This window comes from Falco naumanni, chromosome 3 (assembly GCF_017639655.2).
Source record: "Falco naumanni isolate bFalNau1 chromosome 3, bFalNau1.pat, whole genome shotgun sequence".
NCBI classification, from domain to species: domain Eukaryota; kingdom Metazoa; phylum Chordata; class Aves; order Falconiformes; family Falconidae; genus Falco; species Falco naumanni.
The window spans coordinates 101,069,716-101,085,152 of record NC_054056.1 but is presented as its reverse complement, the minus strand read 5'-3'; the positions used below and the strand labels follow the sequence as shown (position 1 = coordinate 101,085,152).

The 15,437-nt window shown below is 36.6% G+C and overlaps 1 protein-coding gene across 1 annotated transcript in view; it reads left to right on the top strand.

Moving 5' to 3' along the window:
- EIF3H (eukaryotic translation initiation factor 3 subunit H) overlaps window positions 1–15,437 on the top strand; it is an 88,873-nt gene that overhangs the window by 18,280 nt on the left and 55,156 nt on the right. Inside the window, exon 2 of the mRNA XM_040586177.1 lies at window positions 4,725–4,881. Within this exon, the coding sequence (XP_040442111.1) occupies window positions 4,725–4,881 (157 nt within the window). The remainder of the gene's footprint in view (window positions 1–4,724; window positions 4,882–15,437) is intronic.

Genomic DNA, 15,437 nt, shown 5'->3' with positions numbered 1-15,437 from the left:
AAAATTTGGTATGTCATCATCTGGATATTACTAAACAGCTTAAGTAATGCTTTTTCCAGAGGTGATATATATGCATTTTATATGTATCAGGTAGATGTCTTGATTCTAGGCATCCTTGAGTTTAGCTCAATTCAAACTCAATTGCATGAGTCATTGTTTGTAGTGATAGTTGAGATCTATCCGTTTACAAAACTATATCAGCAGTTATCTCTTGGTCTTTGTCTACGCTAGGAGTTTAAGTAAAATTACTCATGCTGGAATGCTTAGATATAAAAGTTCTCTGTTTGCATTTTACAAATTCCTGTAGAGTCCATATGTGATACGAATGTATTCAAAGTATTTCAGATGCTATTAGCAGTAAGAGCTTTCAAGACTCTTTTGCCAAACTAAATATTGATCACTGTTTCACTAGTGTTAGGTATTGAGAGGACGTGGGAGTTGTGGCACCTTCCACATTTGATGCCCATGTCTCACTTAGGGTGGGTTTGAAAACAGCTACATAACACAGCCTTATTTATACTGTCTCCCCATCCTCTCCCCAGATGCTGGCAATTGGTGCTGGCTGTGCCAACAGAGCTTTCTTGGGTGGGAAAAATTGCTGAGCATTGAAAAAGATTTAAATGCTTGATTTAAGACTGTAAATTGGCTCATTACATCATGTATCCAGTGGGTTACCAGAACCTCTCTTGTTTGATATTGCATCTGTAAGACACAATACAGGTACTGGAAATCTGGTTTCAACGTCGTGACTTTCAGCCCTCTGGAACACAATCGTAAATGAATCTTCAGTGCTTTGATTTGCTGTTGTCTCTCTTTAGAGAAATACAGAAATGTGTGTCTTGGCATATTCATGACCCCAGGAATCTTCTCAGGACCTCCCAAAGGCTTATGATACTTCAGCTGGTGATTCATGTTATAGGTGTTTCTGTAATGAGATACAAACTTTTGAATTTAACAACTGTGATGTCAGGATGTAGCCAAAATTAAAAATTGGCATTATACTCTTACAGCTGAAATATATATCTTTGAAGATTTTTAATAGTTTCAGAATGGTTCTTTTGTGTAGTATGACTTCATTCTTAATGTTAGAGCAGTGCTTTGAAGATCTGAAGATTAGAAGCATGTTGAACTGCAAACTTTTTTTTTGTTAATTGAGGATTAACGGCCGTTAAAATCTGTCAAGTGGCTACTCCAAGTGATTGAATTGCTTTGGTATTTTGAACACAAAATTTACAAGGCTGGGGGACCTGAGTTTTAGGAGTTATTTGTGTATCCTTTTCTAGAGTTTTTGTATACCTGAATATTTCTTATATCCTAGTTCTATTTAATAAAACAAGCTGCATACCATTATTGGTTTGTGTGTTCAGACGTGTCAGAATTTGGAAATCTTAAGTTTGTTTGTTTGTTCGGGGTGTGTGTGTGTTTTTGGTTTTGTGTTTTGTTTTTTTTTTTTTTAAAAAAAAAATTCCTCAAATTACTTGACCTGTTTTCTACTTGAGTACATAGCCTTTCCTGGCTGGCCAACTGCATTACTTAAATAAGTGAGTTGAAATGTGGTTTAGTTATTGTTAATTCCATGTAGCAATTGTACAGCAGTTAAGGGTCTAAGGGTATTTAAAAACAACTACAGTTTGTACAAAGAGGCACTATCTCTTATTAGATGAATAGGAGGATGGGAATTGTAAATAGTGTGTGGAAAGTGAATCATCATTGGATGAAAGATGGGTTATACTGGTGTTCATTTAGCTTTCTTTGGGATATTTTTTTTCTATGTGATTTGGAAAAATTTATTTGTATTTCTCAGTGGGTTGTGTTACTTTTAATATTTATATTAACACTTTATAACATCTATTATCAGACCAGTAAAACTATTCTGATTCTGTTCTGATGCTTCATAAACATAATGTCTTTTTTGGGAAATGTCTAGTACAAGTTAGTGTTTTTCTTTTTTGTTTTGGGTGTCTATGTCGTTTACTCAATATGAAGTATTGGTTTGTGCAGTCAAACAGGGAAATGTCATGGTATTGTCGTTTGTATAGTGATCAGCTCTCCCTGCTGTACCTAGACTAGCAAACAAATGGAAATGAGATTTTTAATGTTTGAAACTGATCTTGTTATCAGTAGAGAAACAGTTCTACTTTATGCTTGAAGGTCTGTTTTTAGTACTGAAACAAAAGCACCAGTGCACGTTTCCTTGTTGGTCATATGGTAGTATTTTGGTGGCAGGTTTTTCAATCCGAGATTAAGAGCCTGCTGTACTAAAGACTTGTGTCTTATGTGCTAAATAAAACTCTCCAGAACAAAGAACAAAAAGAAAACAAGAATCATGTGTCTTTGGATGCATTTCTCAGACTTGTCCATTTATCTTTTTAAAAATTATTTCGGTAGCTAATGTATTTTCCAGTGCAGTCATAAACCTGAACTTCTGCAGCTTGCTAACGGGTGTGAAATTGAGAATAGTGAGTTCATGACCTTCTCTGCTACCTTTCTCAGACTCTGTTAGAAAACAAACTTGCAGGTAGGCCTGAATTGGAGTCTGTATCTCCCTGGATAATATCTGCTGTAGTCTTCAGGCTGGAGATTGAAATCTGCAGACTTGTATAATAACTTTGTTGTGTATGGGGGTATTTGGTTAGCATTTAAAAGTTTTGAACTCCTAGTTTTATCTCCCTGGAAAATCATCGATACTACATGACAGCCCATGTTTATTTCATTTGCAGCTGCTTTCTGTAAGCAATTGTAATCAGAAATGCTGCAATAAAATTGTCATCGTATCGCAAATGCTCCTGGAATGGAATCAAACAGGTGAACAGGAATTGCAGTGACAGGGAGAGCTGGTGGGTATAGAAAACTCAGGAGCAAATGAGGAGAAAAATACTGGAAAAGGTGAAGCTTACAAGATTGTAGAGAAGTTGAGAATAGCTGCATAGTAGGCAGAGAGCATGCTGTGCTGTAATCTGTCTGGTTAGTCATGGATTCCTTGACCGTGGAGCTTATGGCAAATACATGATAAAGCTTAACTTTATGCTAAATGCAAGTTGAATGCTATTTATGTGCTGGCTCTCTGGTGGTAGACAGCTGTCTTCTGCATCCAGGTGATCTCAAACTGGTATTTGCTGTACTGTTTTCAGCACTGTTAAATTCTCCTTCAGTGCTTGCTGATCTTAATTTCCTTACTGTTTTCCCATGAAATGAGATTTATATAACCGAAGTATCTATTTGTCAGTCTGCTCTGTAGACCTGTTCTAACAAATTGGATAAAAAGGTATGGCTTCAAAGGACTCGAGGGACAGATGTGAATGTATATTGGGGTGAAACAGTATCTACCTGTGATTGAGAAGCTTCAATGCAAGTGTGTCTAGATGCAAGAGAAAGCACAAGTGAGTGATACTGTGAATAAACAAGGCAGCAGTGAGTGTTAGCCCTGTTTGGTACTTAGATCCAACTTGGATGAAAAATGTATTCGTTCTTCATTCCCTGCTCCATCCTTACCTTTCCACCAGGCTGTATATGAGGCTTTTGTTTTCCCATTTAGCCCAAGAAGGCAATGTATTTGTAAAAAATTTCTTTTCTACTCTTCCCCACCCCCCCCTTCCATTTAACCTCTACTGTGCTGCTGTAATTCATTAATAGTGTAACTGTGACATAAAGATCTGCTGAACAACCAAGGAGAAAGCTAGGGACAAATATATGTTCCTGATGTATAAATATGACCTTAACTTTTTTTTCCTCCCCTGCAGAATGTTCACCAAAAACCAGTATTTGTACAGAATCTGTTCTTGGGGTGGTTGAACTGTAGTCTATTGGATTAATCTGTTTGCCAGCAGGCACTGAAGTAGTATTTCTTTAATGACAACACAGCCATTGGACATTTTCTAGTGCGTTTTTGCTGGGTGGATTAGGGTTTAGTGAAATAAACCCCACTTATGCTGGACGAAACATAAGTTCTTTCAAGTCTGTGTTTGTAGGTAATGTCTCGTTCTGGTTCGTGTTGTTAAGTGTAAAGTGTTATGTAGGTTTAAAGTGTTTCTTGCAAATGATTGACTATTTTTGAGGATTTTTTTCATACTGTTCCAATTTACAGTATCATCTCATGAGAGTTATTCATTGTAGAGTTCAGATTTAGGGAAGGAAGTGAAAATTATTAAAAACATGATGAGTAATTTTTGCTCCTCTTCCCTTTCTGTTATCATTCATTATTCTTAAGTAGCCTGTGACACACAGTTTACAAAATATAAATTAGACTATCATCTGAAGTAAAACTGCAATGAGATGTAATTTTGAAGGTTAATGCAACTGAAATTTTGTACCTTTCAAAAATTTTCTACCAGTTTCTGCTTAGTTACTTTCAAGGAATTTTGTTAGTTTCTTGTGCAGTGTTTCCCTCAGGAGAGAGCTTATTGCCCCTGTAAGATAGCTTTTAACAGTTATAGTAACAAGGTAAAGTAAAAAAGATCAATATTTCATTTTAGAAGGGTGTTTTAGAAAATTGGTTTAGAACTGCATTTTGACCATACATTTAATGGTCTTTTTTATTCTCTGGTAATGTTAGGATGGCTGCCTACTTTTCAACCCGTATTAAAACTGCTGTTGTTAAAGCCAGTAGCTCACTTGGTTTGCAGCTCTAATTTATGCAGCACTTCAACCAATTTGAAATTCCAAATGTGTAATTTGAGGACAAAAAAATCCATTGCATATTATGATTTTCTTGTTTTGTGTTCTAGGTTGTGTTAAAGATCATTAAACATTACCAAGAAGAAGGACAGGGGAATGAAGTGGTCCAAGGAGTGCTGCTGGGTCTTGTGGTGGATGACAGACTTGAAATCACAAATTGCTTCCCTTTCCCACAGCATACAGAAGATGACGCTGACTTTGATGAAGGTAACGTTTACTGTTTTGCAAAACTTTAGGTAAAAAAGAAAATCCATATGTGCAAAAAAAGAAGAATTTTTTTTCCCAGTGACCAGAAGCTTGAATGTGATCAGAGAGTGTTTTCATTTGACTTGATCTATCAGTGGATTACTTGCAATGGCATCCTGAATATCCAGCTGAATGCCTGTCTGTATAAGGAAAGTTGTAGGGATAAATACTGTATTACATGGACACAGTTTAGAGTAAGACTGTCTACACAGGAAGTTACATTAGTTTCCAGTCTGTAATTCATGTAGACCTTAAAGCTTTTTATTAAAATGGCTCTGTGTATAGTGTATGTGTGCATAATATATGTGTGTACGTAGTCAGGCATATAGATTGCCTCTGTCTGGGTTTATTTGTATGTGTTAAGTGCTCATTGAAAGCCTGGTGAGCAGAGCTTTGTAACCTTAAGAGGATCTGGTTAACTTGAAATCTGGGTGATCTTTTTGCTTCTCCAGGTGACCTAGTAGTAGCATCAGTGGTTTCTGTCTTGGTGTTTCCTTGCTGGTCCTAGTGATTTTTTGTTATTGCCACTGTAAATCACCATAATTGGCTTGACACAGAATGATATAAAATCTTTAAAATAAACTTGAAGGGCTCACAGTTCTAGTCTTGGTAATACATGTGTGTGTGTATTTAATGGTATTAGTGGAAACACTTCTTTATTAGGGCTTAAAGAGAGACAGTTTAACTTCAAGAGTAACTAAAGAGGCAATGTAGTCAAAGTAGTTGGGGTCGGAACCTTGATTCTATCTAATTTTGGTAGTTTGGTTTGAGCAAGATTACTTAATCTTTAAATATAAACTGCTTTTTCTTGCCTATAATGAGATTAGGTATTATTAAATTTATCTTATTACAAAAGAATCATGGACCCTGCCTTTAAAAGAGAGATCATTTCAAGAATCCTTTGCAACTTGGTAATATTTTTTAGTTGTTTATTGCTTCTGTTGTGGGATTATACACTTTGCTGTATGGAAAAAAAAAGAAAGTGCAAAACACGAGGGACTCTAAATTGTGTTACATTAATATGGTGCTTGAGTCAGAACTATATTTTATTAAAGCCTAAAAGATGCTTTAAAGATTCCTTGTCTTCTAGAGCTCTTCAAAGCACTGGAGTAATCTAAATTTTTAATTGGAGCCCGTGCTTCAGTTTTTCCTGTAGGAAATGGCTGAACTATTTCCATGTAGCTGATAGGCAAACAAGGAGTGAAATACATTTCTTAGTTTCAGAGATTAATTAATCTCACTATATGATGATTAGCATGCTGATGCTGTAAGCCTGTGATCTGGTATGCAAGATTAAACTGTTCCTGCTTGGGAGAAACTCCATTCCAAGAAAGTGGTTTTTGTTACCGGTCTGTATTTTTCCTGTTTTAGAAAGTAGGCAGTAATCCTGGCAATAATTAAGGTGCAAAAGGCGATGCTTGTGGAGCTTCCCTCACCTGGATGCCTTAGCTTGTCAACCTTCTGTTCCCATGCTGCAGGCACAGACAGAAGAGCAAACTCTAGCTGGAGTGGAAAGTGAACCTGTTGCAGTGACGCTGATCCATGCCTCTAGCAGTGCCAGTGAATTTGCAGCCGAGTCAGGGGAGCTTGCCTGTGCTGAATCCTATAAACCAACCTCAAGAGCCATTTTGTGTTGGTTTTCATCTTTCCTAGCCTCTACGATGTGGGTCACAGAGAGGTTCTCCCTGTATTCTTCTCAGTGAAATACATTTAAATAGACTGAACCATTCAGGAAGCGCACAGCGCTCACGTTCATTATGTGTCCCCTTTCCTTAGGGCCTGTTCAGCCCTCTGACCTATGTGGTAGAGGCTAGGGAAGATGAAACCCCAAATGAAATGGCTCTTGACGTTGCCAGCTTGAGCGTTACCTACCTTTTTAGCCTCTATATAGGGTTGTCTTCTGTCTTGCCAACATGAAAAACAAAGTTTTATGAATACTCTTTGTTTGTTTTCCCTGGAGCTATGTTTCCCTATGCAAACGTCCTGCCAGATTTTCAAAAGATTTTTTTCTTCTAGATACAGATATTCCAGCAGAGAAATCTTTTGTTGTATGCCAGAACTTTAAAATGCAGGATGCTGAAACCCAAACCAAACAAGGCACCTCCCTTCCCCCAAGACTTCTATGTTACATCAGTATCGTGACTGGCTTTATATATTTGAACAATTCAGGCCCAGAGATGCAGAAGTATGAGGGTCTTGGCACTTCAGTGCCTCCATCACCCAGAATGATACTTAACATTGTTCTCTTTAGTCAGAATAACATTGTAATGTCTTTTCTTCTTCCTTAATTTGTATTTTATTTTGTAAAAATTCCCGGCCCCCCCCCCCCCCCCCCCTTCCCCCCAAATTCTGGAATAGGAACAAGCCTATTGAGATACCAAGTTTCTGGGCCTGCAGAAAGCATTTTTTTTGTGGACTGTGGTCACACTTGATCTTATGTTAAGGCAGGGATTGTTGACCAGGCTGAGGGGCCACCCTACCCCAGCTGCCCTTCTTCTGAGGGGAGGAAACAAAGAGCAACCATGGTGTGATTATGTGTTGGGAAACTCCTAACCTGCTATGCTGAGAATTGAATGAGTACACCTGTATCATTTTGCAGAAGTTCTAGGAACAGGTCACCTGAAAAATACTCATTTGCCTTGTGGTCTTGAGGTGATCATTGTTAAGAGACTTGAGCTAATGTACAGGAGGGTGATATTTGAGCAAACAAACTGTTGGATAATTGGCAAGACATTTAAGCTAATATTTTCCTTTTTGAAACTGAACAAATTAATATAAAACATGTTTTTGAGGGTGCTGAGAAAATATCCTTTATTTGAACTTGAAATAGATATGCATGTCATTTAAGAATTGGTTTTATAAAGATTTATTTCTAACTTGTAGCAACAACCATTTCTTCAGATATGCTTAGACATGCTTTTGTTACGGTGCCATTTTGTCTCTTGCTGCTAATTCCTGAGATAATTTTAACTTTTGACTGTTTGCTGCAACAGAATTCCTACAAAAATGAAATTTTTGATTTAAAAAACAACATACTCAAACTTGTTCTTTTAATGCAAGAACATTTTCCAGTGCCGTTTCAATTGGACTATTTCTAGAAACTATTTCTAGAAAAATATAGAAAACATGAGAGGATATTTTGTTAGCTTCAAGTAATTCTTCCTACAAATCTGGGAGGATTGTCTACCATTTATGAGTCCACAGGTGTTTTTCATCTTAGTTTCTCCTGCAGTGTTGTCTTCCTACGATTCTTTTTACAAAGTGTAATTTTTTGCTAAGATTTTCCTGTCAGGGAAGTCTTAAACACTTAGGTTGGCCTGCTGCAGCACAAGATCTTTGGAGGGGGTGGGAAGGTTCAGCTCAGCTCTCTGTTAGAAATCTGTAGCTGAAGTTTAGTTGATGATGTGTGAGCTAATGGAGGAAAAGTGCAGAACAGGGGTACGTTGTTGAGTCTTCAGCAAAAGAAGCTTCAACATGAATGTTTGGTATTTTGGGGCTGCACTCTGGAGTTCTGGTCAGGCGTTTACTTTTCAGGTAACTGTGTTTCCTTATTACTGGTGCACTTAAATCCTCATAGATGTTGAAATTATTTCTCAAAACAGAGATCTTTAAGAAGATACTTCCTGTTGTCTACACATACAACCCCTATTCCTGTGGCCCCCATCCTCCACCTGATGGATTCAACTCATTTATGGAAAATCACATTTCTGCTGTAAGGATTTTTGGCTTAGGCACCTCTGTGAAATGATGCCATACCCCAGCTTGCCTTTGTGAGGGTAGTTTTTTGAGAATTAATTTCACTTTAGGGCACTTGCAAGCTTTTGTCTGAACATAGTTTTGCTTTCTTTCAGTTAAGGTTCAAAAAAAAGGTGTCATGCATGAGGTGTATTTTCTTGCTAAGAAATACATGTATTATTCTTGACTATAAATTTTATGTCTAAGTGACATGTTAGGTTCAATGCTTTGCACTTCATTGTTTTTATCTTCAGTGCTATTTATTGAGTAGCTATTCCCCCTGTTTAAAGGAATTTATATTCCCTTCATGGAAAGCAACAGTTAAAAATGTAGTATACATCTTGTAATTCATTATAGCTCCTGTGAGACATTATTTTGAAATTTATATGCCTTTCATGGAAAGCAACAGTTAAAAGTGTAGTATAAATCTTGTAATTTGGTATAGATCTTGTGAGACATTATTTTGATAAGGTATTTTGAAACAGATTTTATTTCAACCTGATAGATTTTAGTACCTTACTTGCAAAGCTGAGATAATAAATTAAGTTCTGTGATAATTATGCCAATAGAAACTTTGAGGCAGTTATGTAATACATAACTGTATGTATACATGTATACATGAAAATAAGTTCTAGAAGGTTTTAGCTTTTTCTTCTTTTATAGCTATGCAGAGTTTCCATTAGATTCCTTCTGAAATGCTACAGATGAAAAGTGATGCTGCCTTCTCCTCTTGCCCTGCCCCTGATGATTTTTACTTTCTTACCTGATGATTAAAGATTCTAATACCTGTATTTTTTTGTGCTGCAGGTTGTGTTTAGTTGTATCATCAGTCAGTAACAACTGGAAATAGCATAGTACAGGATTTTCACAAAGACACAGTTTCCTTTAGTCTCAAATGAATGCAGCTGCATATAGAGAAATGTAGCTCCTATATAGTACTTTTTCAGGGTTCTAATTGGCCAGGGGTAGCAGCAATTCTTACTGCTGAGCCTTACCTCCAGTGTTGCCTGTACAGCCACCTGTGATATGTGTTCCATGCAGAAGCAGAGTGCTTCAGGTAGCTGAAAAGAACATGCTGACAAAAGTTAATTTAAGATAAAGCAATGAACTAAACGTGTGCTTTTGAACTTTTGCCTGCTGCAGTGAGAATGCTGTATGTGTTGCTGTGTTGAGGCCCCTCCTGTTTTATTGGAGAACTTGTTCTCGAGGTTGCATTTCTTGAAGTAAAACTTGTGGTCTGCTACACTGGTTTGACGTTATAGGGGCTTCAAGACCAAAATCACAGGAGTTCTTATGCTTTCCAGCATACTGGGTCTCAGTGCATAGGTATGGTGGTGTTTAGTGGACCATTTTGGCTTTTCAAAAAGCATCTTTATAAAGAAAGGCTACTGTCGTTTTTCTTCTTTTACCAAGTTAATAGTGTAGCACCACGAACAGCCTCGTTGAGTACAACTGGAGAGGTAGTATGAACCCCCGAGGTGCCTGAAACCCCTGTATGGTCAAACCATAATCTCCCAGACAGTATGTAGATAGCTATAAGGACCAAATGGACTCTGTGAAGGTTGATTTCTTGTGCTGGTATTGCTGTAGAAGTCCTCATATCATTAAATCACAACCCCCTAGGTGTGTTGATTGGCCTTTCTGTGAAGGCATCTGTCAAGGCTAAGTTTTGTCAGTTTCTCCTGTGAAAGCAACTTCCAGTTATTCCCATTTTTAAATCTGCTAGTATTATAACTCAAAAGTTTATCATTGTAGTCTCTTTTATTTCTTTTATGTTGTTGCAGGACAGAACTTGAGCATGCTGTAACTGTTCTGAATAGGCAGATGCAGTTTTAGATGACAGATTTTTTCCCTTTTTTTTTTTTTTTTTTTGGTTTAGGTGTATTCTCCTTAGGTAGAAGGTGGCAAAAATAGAGAAGGTCATCTGTGTTGTCTTCTATTGTAAGAGAATGAAGTGCTTATGAAATGCACAAATCTAGTACATGAAATTTTAGGTTTCATTTCACTAAGGACAGGAACAGATGACCCAGAAGCTCCTAAATCACAGCCCTGGTTCTGGCTCCAGTTGTAGTCCATTTATCTGAATTCCTCAACCGTGTTTTTCTTAAGTTCCAATAGTAATTTAGGAAGAAAGCTATACTATGTAAATGTTGACTTTTCAATTACTAAGTGCTGGCAAAAGTCCATCAGGTTTGTGCATGCATTTATGAAGTTTCACTGTGTGCTCTGTGTAAAAAAGCATATTGAATTTTAAGTTGGATTTTTTTCCTTATCATTTGGGTGTAAAGAACTCATGAACTAGTCTGTTGGCTTGGCAAGGATTAATTTATATAAGCAATTCAGATGGTTATGACAAAGGGTGGATGGCCAGTTGTTAAATACTCCAAATAGTCTAATCTAGTCTTCCATATTTCAGTTTTTTTGGTGGGTTGCCAAAGCTGATAGTGGAATATACTGGTTGACAGAGAGATTGGATATTAGGTGTGCTTAATTGCAATGTGATAAGATGTATCACCTAATCAAGGTACTTTAATAAATCTTCTAATCACAACTGAGTTATTTTGTAGTTTACCTGTCACTAGTGCGAGTTCTTGATTTGTTTCCTAAAAGGAGACTAATATTGACACAGCTTGCGTAATTGTAATGGTTCAGTGGAGTAGCAGGCATGCAGCATGTTAAATGCTTTGCGTAAGTTTTCGTGCTTTGCAGACTTGTCTCTTCTGAAGGTGGTTGTCTTTATTGGGCAAAGAAGAAGAAATTCAGATAAAAGGCTGCTTTTTCAGTGCATAGCCTAAAATGCCTTGTAGGTGCGGATATGTGGACTTACCTGTATCAGATACAGCAGTTTACCGCAAAGTATGTTCTTGTAATAAAAAGTCCTAAGAAAAAGTGCTTTTAATTACCTTAAATACTCTTCCCCTTTCTCTGCTGTATGTGCGTGTATCTTCATCTCCATTTTAAAGCGCTCTCGGATCAGACTAGGGGCGGGCAGCAGCGTGAGAGCCGGCGGTCCCGGCGCAGCCCCCGTTAGAGGGCACTCGTGCCCAGCACACCGCCTCCAGGCTGCGCTGCTCTGAGCCAGGGAACCTGGGGCGCGCAGACAAAAGAGGGATAAAAATTATTTTCATCTGATAAGGTTCATACGGTCTTTTATACAAAAAGTGTTAAAAAGTGCATGGAATTAAATACAGCCTCTACTGACTCAAATGTCTCTGCGTTTCTTAAATCAGCCTAAATGTGCTGCATGTTCTAAGGAAGTACATAGATTGGTAGCATTTGATTCAGAGACTTGTGTGTGTGTATATGTATTCTAAGAGCAGAACAGGATCTTTCTAGTTTTGCAGGTTCCCTTCTTCGCTTCCCAGTTCTACCACACGTAACTAAGAAAGAAGAGATAGCACTTGTGGTGGAACTTCCTAGGTTGTTTAAGTGGGTTTATACTACTGGACTGTGCAGACTTAAATGCATATAAACGATTGCTTCTCTGATAGTATTGCACAAAATGCCTGAAATGCTTTGTTTATTGCATTTCTGGATTTTCAAGTTGGTTTTTACTGTAAAGTCAATGCTTTAAAGTGGTAGGTAAACCCTTTTGTTCAATGTCTAATTTTGAGTCAAAGGAGAGAAAACATTTTGCTCTTTAGAGCACCAGGCGTATTAAAGTTTTATTTAAATCCATTTCCATTAAAATTTTGTTGCAAAAAAGTTACTGTCATTTGCTTTTAAAAGGAGGGAAGTTATGCTATATTTTATCTCTCTTCTAAAAAAAAACACTTTTATTTTAAGAAAACCTATTTCATGGCATTTTTCCTTGAATACTTTTAAACATAAAAACCTTATGGCTGCTTAGATTCTGATAAATCCAGTCATAGTTTGTTTGATATTTTTTTAATGTAATCCACTATTGCAATGGATATTGTTGTCATATGTAATAAACTCTCACACTTTACTGAAAATTATGCTTAAGAATAATCGTTTAGTAATCCTGAAAATGAAGTTAGAGAAGCATCTATTTTAAGTGATACTTTGCACTCTTAGCAGCGTTAGAATGAGCTGGAAGATTGTATCCAGCTCAGTTTTGCATTTAACCATTTCACTATATGCAAGTTTTGAACTTGAAACCAGGAGATTTTTACTTCATAGTTTGTGTTCTATCTTAGCTGTATTTTTTATTAATAATCATTGTATGATCATTTGGTTTGCTATATGGATATTTCATATAGTTTTGTAACTTGCAGAAACTCATTAACTTTTATGTAATCAGTAATATGAAAGCTCAATTTATTTTACCTGCAATTTGGGTAAAATATTACAAGTGAACTATTCTGAATTTGATCTTTCTTGCTAAATGTCAGAGCTATGTCAGCTCAACGGCATAAAAGTGCACAGATGATGATAACCAATTAAATAATAGAAATATATTCAGATGTTTAATATCTGTTCTTTGATTTCAGGCATTAGTCTGAATTTTATGCCTATATTGTAGTTCTGTGATAGTGATTTGGAAACATTAAACTTTACACTCGCTGTTTATTGTGGGATAGAAAATTTACAGGTTATTTACTCTGAGTAATCAAAAGTTCTTAAAATAATTTTTGATTAATTACAAAGAATCTGAAGGTTATTTGATTTTTACAAATCCATTTAGTGTAGTATTTGTTCATTTTTGGGAATAGGAAAGGGCTCTGAAATAAGGAAATATTTTATATTCCCTCACACTTTAGATTGCACAGATGCAGATGACCTCATGTTTGTATTTTATAATTGATTTGTGGAAATATTATGGTAAACAGTATCTAATGTGCTAGTTGCTATTAAAAGCAGAGACTCCTAAGTAATTCTTTTAGCTGTTCTGCTACAGATTAGTGTATGAAACGGTATTGCTGTGAACATATGGCAAAGATGAAACTTGCTGGCTCCCCCCCCCCCCCCCCCAAGATACGCTCTATCTTTTACTAAACATTTGAATTTTGCTGTACCAAAATTCAGGAAAAAGAAGTGTGGATATAACCATTTGTATTTTAAGGAAACAGTTTTTCAGACAATTGCTAGAATATATAATAGACATCCTGGTAGATCCTGTGTTCATCTTGCCCAGCTGAGGTAGGTGCTGCTGTGGGTGCCTAAAAGTCAGAAAAGCAGTAGCTTTAGGGTACCTCTGTGTTTGGAGCAAGTAAAGCTTCATCCAGAAGGAAATCTAGACCATGTAAAGATGATGATGTCAATTCTGCTAAACACTTTCTACTTCTTCATCTTTTATTATGGTTCTTCAGTCTTGGACAACGTGCTACAGGAGTGGACGTTTCCGTTGGACTGCCTGGATCACACTGTGCTTTTTGTGTGTCTTGTTTTGGTCTGTAGCATGTCCTTTCTTAAGAGACCAATTGCTTGTGGTCCCTGTGTTCCCCTGTAGCTTTGGCCAGATATTTTGACTATGCTCATTTGTTCCTTTGGTAACACTTCTCCCAGTGTGACTGGACCAAGAGAAAAGAGTGTTCTTTTAACACCTTCTTATTACCTCTTTCCATTCCCCCTCCTTTCCTTTTTTGCTAATGCAAGTATTTAGCCATTTCCTTCCCTGAAGAATGCTGCAATAAACTTGAGGGAGCTAAAGAAAAGCTCAGCAAAATGAACAAATCCCACGTGCTAATATTTCTTTTTTGGGAGCCAAAATGAAGGAAATGCCAATAGTTCTATTGAACAGCCGTTCAAATCAATACATCTGTGTGAAAAATAATAAAAACTGATTAAAATAAGTAGTAGTAGTAAATGAAGAAGAATATTTTTGGTTCTTGTTTCTCACTGCGTAACATCTTGCGGATTTCTCAACTCCATAATTGGAAAAACTATGTAGCATTATTCTCTTCTAGAAGAAAATGATACATGCTGAAAGTATAGAACACGTTAAACCCAAGTAATCCTTTTTTTTTTTGTTTTGTTTGTTTGTTTATTTTATTGATGGAAAGACAGAGACACGTTACTGGCCCAAGGTTCAGTACTGAATATTGAATTGCATACTTCAGTAACAGACTTGAAATCCATTTTGCTAACAGGAAACCTGCTGCAGCAGTGGAGTTGAAGGAATAAGAAATTGATTCACAAAGATTACTAAACAAAAGATTTTCTAGACAAACACTCGTCTTTGGTAGAAAAGAGAAAAAGTCCTTGGCAGAGGTGAAGTTTAGATCTATATTTTAGCATTATTTATTTGTGATTAATATATATTGTTAAATCCAGTGGTGCCATCAAAAATATATGTAGAAACTGAGAAAGCACAAACAGAGCAAATCTTGCATGTCACTGTAGTCTGGTAAGCCAGTGTATAGAAGCTTAATAACAGTAATATTTAAGAAAATAAAAACTTTAAAGCTTTGCTGAAGATGAGCAGGGTATGCATAGCTGCACATGTGATAGTGTATAGTAGCTTAAATTTATATAATTCTTTATCAGCTGTATCTACAAAATGTATTTATTGCAGATAAAGTCTCACCCATCTAACTTCAAGACTGTATTTTGGTTTGTGGTGTGTTGGTTGAGAAGTTGCTGTAGTACGCAGCTTGTCTTTTGTTTTACTGTTTGCTGAATACACAGTTTGATTTCTTTTATTGGATTACATGCTTCAGTTCAGTGTAAATTCATGCAGTAGAAAAATACACATTAAAATAGATTGTTTACTCTTCAGTAAAATACTCACACGTTTTTGTACATTTAGTGTGATAAAGCCTCGATGCACATATTTATAGCCAACACGCAGCACTGTGGAGTTTTAGTCAATAATAGAA